This window comes from Anarrhichthys ocellatus, unplaced genomic scaffold (genome assembly GCF_004355925.1).
Source record: "Anarrhichthys ocellatus isolate YVR2014 unplaced genomic scaffold, GSC_Weel_1.0 scaffold7, whole genome shotgun sequence".
Classification (NCBI taxonomy): Eukaryota; Metazoa; Chordata; class Actinopteri; order Perciformes; family Anarhichadidae; genus Anarrhichthys; species Anarrhichthys ocellatus.
The window spans coordinates 7,501,461-7,510,771 of NW_022280037.1; the positions used below are offsets into that span (position 1 = coordinate 7,501,461).

Here is a 9,311-nt window from a genome sequence, read left to right on the forward strand (position 1 = left end):
GAGAGAGAGAGAGAGAGAGAGAGAGAGAGAGAGATCGTGCAGAATTATTGGAATGAAAATGGCCCCATGTTTTCCTTTAATTATTACACCCACCAGTACCACTTTTTGCAAAGCTGGCATGTGGACTGTTTGTTGAAGACAGTTTGGATTAGGAAACCAAAAAGGAGAAAGGAAACTCAAAATAAACATGAGACGGACCTCCTAGTGTTGGTGCCTAAACATACAGGATATTGGATGAACTTTATATGCATGACATATTCTGCAAAATGCTGACAGTGAGAACAAAGCCAAGCTCAAGCTTCGCTGTGTCCCCTTTGGGGACATGATACCTTCTTCTAGATTGGTGATTAGGGCACAATGGAAGTAGGAAGCTCCAAATACATACGACTTTGTAAGTGACCTCGGCGGGATCAGCCATGGTGTCCTGGTGGCCTTGGGGGATTACACGTGTTACGTTCAATAAAGTGAGGGCCCTCAGTGTCAAGGAGAAAGGCAAACACAACCATTAACCTCTCTCTTCGATTTCTGGATGTGCAGGCACTGCATGGCAAAACATTGCCTAATGCTGTGGTGGGAGCCTATACAGAAACCTGTGTGGAATTAATTAGAGATCATAAGTGGTGAATTAAATGAGATTATAAATATCTAACAATAGGAGATGAAACAAAAATAGATTCAGGAATAAATTATGCTGCTATGTTGATAGACAGTTTGGCGTTTTTACCCTCTGCCATACTTAAACACACCTACTGTAGCTAACTTACACACAAACATTTGCACATGTAAGGAAGCTCATAAAATAAATCCAGCGTGTAACCACTTACTTTGGGAATCTCTCCTTCAGCGTCTTCATACATTGGCGCGTGGGTCTCAGTTGATCGGTCCATCTCGCGATCTCTTTATATTCAGCTCGTGATAGCCTCATTTTAATTTGATTACTGTGGTGACCGTACGACTTTGACTGTGTCTATCTGTGCAAACACGGAGGGAGAGTTTGATTAACGCATGCAATCTGAGTTCCAGAGGTAAACCACGTGAGGTGACTGACAGCTGTCAAAAACAGCTGTAACGTTACCCGCCTTGCTAACCGATCTTAGCTTTATGCTGTGGCTAACGCAACACATCAAACGCAGATCATAAAATAACACATTCTGTCTACTCCTCGAAAGTGTACTGAAGGACTACTGTATGCACCGGGTCGTCAAATATGAGTGTAGAGCGATGAATAACATGTAAAATGGTTGTTTACCATTGATTCCTGCTGCCTGTGTACACTGCTCGATAGCGACTTCCCGCTAGGAAGTTGAAGAGGGGACTTTTGTGTGAGCAGCGATTTGATTGGTGGATTCATCCTCGAAGCTGAGTATGCCAGCATGTGATTGGTTACTTGACGGTACGAAGGCGGAGACCCAGCTAAGACATGCTGCTCCCTCACTGCATCTCTGAAGCATCGCTGGATTCTCGTCAAATGCAAGAGGGTACTTGAGATAAGTGGTCTTAGGCTCTGCTGCAACGCTCGTTGACTACCCTAAAGTCCGACAGAAAATAAAAAATATTAAATTATACGGGCGGCGAAAGTATTTTAAAGAGCAAGGGAAGGGAACTGTGGAAGGAGGCAAAGGGAGGGAGAGAGAGAGAGAGAGAAGGGAGCGTCTCTCTCTGTTTTATGTGTGAAGGCTCCATACCGGTAAATACAGCTCACGAAAAATTCGTAGTTTAACGACAGCTTTACTTCTGTGCTTGCATTCATTTTTTTTGCACTCAGTTTGAAAAAAGACACAAGATAAGCTCTCTACAGCCTGCTTTAAAAGATAGTGCCTCTTAAATATGACATGCTCTTTTGCTTTGATCATGCTACTTCAGCCTACAGTCCATCTGAAGTTAAAACATAGGGCTTCAATATACATTTTAAATAAACTACATTTAATGATGATGAAGTAGCAAAGCCAGTTCCTCTGGAGCTTAATTCAACTTCAGTTTAGGCTCTTGTTAATTCTGCCTCATTCTTAAAATTGAAGAAACTGCAAATCTTAACAGAGAGGCCCTGTTTAAAAGTGTTTTCATCATTAATTTAATTTAATTATGTTACATTTCCAACACACAGCATTTAAAACTGCTGATAAAACTGATTAGTTTCAATTTAAGTGCAGTGGTTAGCCTACTTTTTCTTTAAAGGAAATGCAAATCTACCAAATTATACTGCAGTGACACATCATTTATGTGTTGTATTCTTTTACATTTGCAGGAAGGAATTCTGCTTCCCTGAGAGATTATTGTTCTGGGCTTTCCTTCATTATTTCCTCCATCCAGCAGATTTTTTTGTGAGCCATCCCCAGCTGTGGGTCCCCAGAATCATCAACACCTTCACCTAACGCAGTGAAAGTAGTGCTTGAAATGCCCCCGGCAGAAATATGTAAATTAGGCCAAGGATGATGATGTAGTACTGTAGAAAAGATTTGTAAAACACACAAGAATAATGTTCAATTTATTCAGGATACATTTTTAACATTTGTTACTCCAAACTGCTTGTATTTCAATGGAAATATATATCTAATAGTTACAAATGAAAGCTGATATTTGAGGGAAATTAGTCAATTAATGATTCAGTGTGTTTCTTTATTTCCCTCCGAACCATACGGATGCCTCTGACAGGAGTGTTGATTTTAGACGACTCTTGGATAGGACTAAGATCTTTTAAGACCTAATTTGTCAAATACATGCCCTTGAGATCAATATCATTTTACAATGGCATTGTTGTGTAATTAGTCTCTGAATAGTGCTAAACCTCAGTCTCCCCTAATAGATTTTCTCTTCAACCTTCTATCTTAACAGACCAATGCAGGGAAGTCTCACAGTCATTTTATGGTGAGTTTCAGATTTTTCAATTAAAAAATAAAACAACATAATCATCACCACAAATAATTGGTCTTAAAATGTGCAAAAATGCAACTCAAATTGGCATTATTGTCTGCAAGCCTATACGACTACATCAAACCATCCTGTGGAGTCAAACATTCTTTTGACAACAACATTGCTGATTTCCTCCATTGTGGGTGAACAATGCACCGGTGAGCAGAAAGGCTCTATCTGACCTGTGGTGCATCAGAAAATAGAGCTCATTGTTGTTGGGCAGTGTAGTATGATGTCTGAGATGAGCTGAGGTCTCGGGCTGTGTGTGCACCAGCACAGTCCCTGGATCTGAAAGGGCTCAGTGCTCTGTGCTTGCTACAAAAGGGAGCTGTGTAGTGGGATTGGTATGGCCAGATAAGATCAGGGCCTCTGAGGAAGTCTGGCCTGATTGCTACAAAGGGCTGAGGTCAGGGGCAGGAGGAGCAGTTTACTCATCTAGGTATCAGAGGATCAGGGGGTTTGGTGGGGAGCCGCGTGTGTAATAGGTATAAAAGGATCAGTGTAATGTGATGGTATAAAAAGATAAAAATCAGAGACGGGGTTGGAAGGCAGTGTACTGTAATGGCCCCAAAAGCGAGGGGATCAGAGATTTTGTTGTGTGTAGGTGTCTACTCGTGTGTGTGTGTGTGTGTGTATGTGTATGTGCGCACACACACACCCTTGCATTGAATGAGTTTGTGTGCATCTTTTGATGGCTATGAGAGCCACAGCCGGCTGTGATGAGCGCTGAAGGAGATGGCGAGGCGATGGAGGGGATACTGGGGAAGGATGCAGGGGAAAGACGAATGCTTCGGAGGCTGCGTGTAAACAGGGCAGTGGTACACACAGTGCCGTTAACCAGCTGTGAAGCCTGCTCACAGTGGGAGATGAATTTACAAAGGATGTCTCCCTCTGATATCCAGGAGACGCTGCACTGATCTCTGCTCCACTGCTCTCGGCACACCATTGTAGTGCTAAGCACTGTGCCACTAATGACACGCATATACCTTAATGCTGGGGAAACATTTACATTTTGCTTGCAGCAGAGGTAAAAATGTGTGTGTGCTTGAGAAATTGCTTTTTATCGACAGCATCTTCAGTCGATGAATGTAAGGTTTGTGAGTTTGTGTAATTTCCTTTACTCATCACACAGTTTAAGGAAATTGCTAGCCCTCCCATGTCTGGCACATTAGTCCCTCCTTACCATATCCAGGGATATTACTCACCATACATAGAGAGCGTTTTGTTACACTCGATCGTCAGCAATACTGTCATAATGTTTCTTTTTTTTCCATTTGAGAAGTCAGTGACTTCACTCCTCTGCACTACAGAATTGCTCTCCAATCTTCAGGGAGTCTGGGATCTGAGCTCTAAAAATCACAGTTTAAATATGAGGCAAGCCATAACCAGGAAATGCCTGTAGTATTAGCAAGGTATCGGATTCATGCATTCCCCCCCTGAACAGCATGACTGCCCCTGAAAATCCTACATCCATATTTTACATCACGGGAGACAAGACACATGTGTTTCAACCTAGCTTTCAAAGCTGTTTCTTCCATTTATTTTATTATCCTTTAATGAATTTAATTACAGGACATGTAATTAAATGCAATTGTGCTCACCCCAATAAAACACACACGCACGATCAGACGCACATGCACACATTTGGCTGTAAACTGCTCAAAACAACATGTGCAATTTGAACAAATTTACTGGATTAACAGGGGATTGATAATATTTTGGGATTGTATTTCACTCTAAACGGCTGCACGAGGAAACAAAGGCTGCAGCCCAGACTCATTAATCATAGTCAACGGGTTGCCTGGGTGCAATTTGCATGTCCGAGGTGGCTGCACATGCTGCCGCTCGGCCTAGGTTGCTGGATCTGCCTCGATTTGGCCAGACCGTTAGCGCTGCGTCAATCAAGGATAACCCAACAGCATGACAGAGGAAGAGGAAAAAAAACAAACATTTTCTCCTCATTACCCAACAACCCAACCCCCCACCCTGTCTGCCCAACTTCTTATTTTAGTTAGCACTAATTACACTGCCCTGATGGAAAACTAAACCATTCTGTTACAAGTATTAGTGAAAGTATAATTTATAAAGTATACGTTTTTTTTTTTTTATAAGTGTTTTTAGAAATGTTTAAAATTAATAATGTTCCAGTATATGAATACACTTTTAAGATACATTAATATCATCCGAATGTAATATTTGGTTTGAATGATACATCAAATAGAAGTCTAGCCTTTTCGAAAATTTTGGGCAACATAATCACTTTTATCTAAAAAGAAAACTTTTTTGACTCGTCTGTATTATTTTTTTTGTCAGTCACAGTTTGGAGTCTCGCTAAGCCATTTTAACTGCAGATAATTGGGTTGAGGCTTGATGCAAGTTCAAAATGAAGCACAATTTCACAAAGCTGTAATCTCACCACTGGCTCCATACACTGAATTCTAATTATCTCGTCATGAACTTTAAAAAAAGAGGCAATGTTCTAATGGCTTTTTAACTCCATAAGAGGTGTGTGTGTGTGTGTGTGTGTGTGTGGTTGCATGCATGTGTGTATGCGCGTGAGACAGAAGTTGTGTTTGCGTGCCCATGTGTGTGTCTGTGTGTGTCTGACACACACAGACACACAGACACCCACCACCGCCACACACAGACATGTGAATGCGGCTTGTGTCTGGTCTGGCCTCTCTACCTAGCTCTGCTGCCGAGGCTCACGCTGTGCTCTCCCCCCGTCCCCTAATATCCTGGAGGCATTTTTCTCATTATCAAATATTGTTTGATGTCTTTGTTTCTTGATGATTAACCATGGTCACCAAACACTGGTCTGGATTGTTTAAAATTTAATTTTGGGGCTGTGAAGTACCTGCAGAGGGGCTGACTGGTGGGGACACCCGTATTTTATGTATGCTATTTTTCACGCTGAAATGCAAGAGGACACACATTGAAAAACACAATAAATCCTGGAGGAGAATCATTAGTGGAATACTAGTGGTTTTTATGACCATTGTTATTCAACGCTGTATTGTGATGCAGTAAATTATTCTGTTTATTATGGGTTTATGGATTCAGTCCCAATTTCAGAATAATTATGTTGCCCACATTCTGCATAAATAAAACTACTCTCTACATACTTTTCTTTGTGTTTAAACATTAATATAAATGCTCCATGTATACACTGTAAATATTTATTTTTCAACAGTATATTTTAGTTTTTCAAAATGATTTTTATTTGTGCATCTTTTGCATATTATTGCTGTTTTGATTGTGCTGACCATTTGTATATTTCTGTGGTAATTTGAACATCATAAAGACAAACGTGTAAGATTTATGACGGAATCAACATTGTAAGCAAACAAATAGGGAAACAACACTCTCCTCTAATGTCAGCATGTCAAAACTATATTGAATACTTGAAATATCTGTGTATCTAAGGCTGAATAGCAGCCATTGTATCGGTCTAATGATATTATCCTCTGAAATTTGGAGTGAAAGAAAAATGGCAGAAACGAGCAGTACCATTGTCTGCCCCATTTTATTTAAACAAATTGCAAGAGCAGAGAGACGCAGACTGAGGGAAAGAAACGAGCGAGTGAGAGAGACAAAAAGGGAGAGAGAGAAAGAGAGTGCTCTGTAAATGAAAGGTTATGCGTCGTCCCATGTGTTTGTATTGTCAATAACTGGAGAAGGCTGTCAAGAAAGTGGGGAGATAAAGGTCAATAACTCAGGCAAATGTGTTTGTATTTGTACACTCCTGCTGATAGCATAGCAAACGTCAGGGCCTGTGTCTGACACCCTACAACAATAACACAAATAGTGGGGCTAGCACTAGAATAGTCATTATTATTGTTGATGCTGGAAATGAGAGGGAACCTCAGCACATGGCTGTGACAGCCGGCGCAGTGTCACTCAAACGTCACTCCATAATGAAACACGCCGGAGATCAGAAAAGGCGATGATAAAGTGTAAACACAAAGAGATTATGCCGGTGGATGATTTTGATATTTGCCTTATTTTCTTGTCTCTGAATAAATGTGATCGTTACCATGTTGTTTTGAAGGCACTCGAGACAAATGTAAATATTGGAATAATTAGGGCTGTTGGTTTTATGATCTTTTTTTCGATATAAATAAAGTTCCTAAATGTTCATTTTGTTCTTTTTAAATTCATGATTTGCTCATCAGACATACATAATGTTAACAATATTTTTAGACTAAAGTCAAAAGTAGAAATTTGTGAATTTAGCCTTTTATTTAACAATAAAATGATGGGTTAAGAATTTCCTCTAAAGGACAACGTAGCAGGTAAATACAATTTGTGAGACTTATTTTTGAGACGCAAGGTTAAGCTGTAAGCTAAAAGCTTAACTTATTTTTCATGATACGTGCACAAGTATTATTCTATTCCGGAGCCATTTAGTGCATCTCTCTGTGGCCTTGAGTGTAATAAATGTGCAATTAACAGACTTAACTAATTCATGAGGAACATTGTGAAACTAACGAAGGGCATAACTACTGTACGCTGCTGTCATTGGTGAATATTGTTATTGTTCTGCTTTTAATTGCTGTAGGAGGAGGAGGAGAAGGAGGAGGCAGCATGTTTTGAATATACGTCCTCGGTTACCATAGCAAAAAAAGAAACACTGGCTCCCTCCTGACAGTTATATCTAACGTCAGAGGTACGTGGAGGTGTTAACTTCTCTTGTTTAACCAGTTACCAAACAAATGACCCCTTTTAACGTACAACACAAAGAGAGCAAATATAAGTAGCAATGCCTCAAGTTACAGCGTGAAATCCTCTGGCCATTCATCTTGATCTGTGGTCAAAGAAAAGGTCCCTGTATTTCTGTGTCTCATTAACACACAGGCTTGCTTTCTTATACAATTTCTGCTATGTTGTCACTGTGGAATCAACATTAAATCCAGTGCCTCTTTTGTGTGCAACTGCAATAATTAAAGCTATAAATCATTTTTGGTAAATAAAAAAAAAATACTGCTTAGAATTGGTAATCTGTGCTTTAAGTATATTTAGGTGTTTACCTGAGGAGCTTATTTTTTGTTGAATCATCAGCACACGATCCCAGAAAATGTGCAAACATTGTCCTATTGTTGTGAGCGGATGAAGTCAAATGTACTTTTAGTGAGTGTATAAAGTCCATAGGGGAAAGCGGATCCCTCTCCCTCTGTCACCCTCTCCCCAGCCAGTTTGTTTGTTGGTTGTGGAGCCTCGTAGTGGTTTACATTACATATGATTATGTAAATCTGGAGCTGTTCCTGTGCATTATGGGCCAACGCATTGTCAAGATCTTTTCTAAAGCAGTCAAGTAGCTATTTCTGAATTCTTTTATTATCTGAGAGTGCAACAAAGAAAGTCTTTTGTTCACTGTTTGCCGCACACACACTCGCATGCATACATACGTGCGCTTCTCCTGCTGCCGTCCATGACTTACTACTGTCCCCTAGTGGCGCTCGACTCCATAGTCTCTCACAACTCCTCCATTTCCATCAACTTTCCACACTTCCATTCACCTGACTTCCCCCAGCCTTTGTTCCGCTCCCCCTCTGTGCCCTCTCTCTTGCCTTATCATGCTCAAACATTTAAAGGGTTGATTTGTTGTATTGTATGACAGAGAGCTCCAATTATGCATTGCTCTGTCCACAGTGGCTTTTGCCTTCAATGGAGGGCTCAAACAGTGTCAACAAAAACAGGAACCCTGATGTTTTGTGGCTATTGTGAGGACAGAGCCCGTGTCAATAAGGTATTGTTTAGTGAGAGTGCCACACCGAAACTGCAGTGAGAATGTTATCAGACCTGTGGAAATAGGGTGTGTGCATAATAGTGCTAAAATGTAAGTATGATTGTTTGGACAAGCCCAACACAAATGCACACAGGGAACAGCCTTCGAGCCTTGTCACCTCTCCATTTTACTTTAGTAGAGATACACAGCATGCACTTTAAAACAAAACCCTTTTTGCATCTGTGACTCTTTTCATCCCATTCTATAATTACTTCTCAGTTCTTTATTCTTTTTAGAATATTTTTAGTCAGGTCAGAAGAGTTCTCTCTTATCCTTGCCATGCCTGAGCTGATACTCTGTTCCCTCAGCTAATAGAATGCATTTTTGTACTTTTTGTTTAACTTTCCTGATCGCTGTTATCCCAGCCCTAATTGGTGTGATAACCTGGAACCTTGCTCATAAACAATAGGGTAAAAGGGTCAGTCTCCACTGGCGGTGCACGGTCACACACAGTCAAGTCACTCATGTCAAAGGACCAATTATACAGGTTATAGAGGATGGCACCTCTGTCTCCAGTGCCCCGTCCCTCCTGGGATAGCTCTCCAACGAGAGGGCTATCACTCAAACCCAAACCACATTCATTCATTAGCCTGTTAAGACGGGCATCAATTAT

General features: G+C 40.7%; 1 protein-coding gene across 5 annotated transcripts in view; it reads right to left on the bottom strand.

The window, feature by feature from the left end:
• The window catches only part of cdin1 (CDAN1 interacting nuclease 1), a 54,393-nt gene extending 53,084 nt beyond the window's left edge, over nucleotides 1-1,309 (bottom strand). For 3 of the 5 annotated variants that reach the window (XM_031847062.1, XM_031847061.1, XM_031847058.1), the window contains exon 1: nucleotides 825-1,297. In XM_031847062.1, coding sequence (XP_031702922.1) covers nucleotides 825-887 — 63 coding nt within the window. In that variant the 5' untranslated portion in view covers nucleotides 888-1,297. Of the gene's footprint in view, nucleotides 1-824 lie in introns of all 5 variants that reach the window. The other 2 variants (XM_031847059.1, XM_031847063.1) reach the window with 2 other exon arrangements.
• Nucleotides 1,310-9,311: the final 8,002 nt, after the last annotated feature.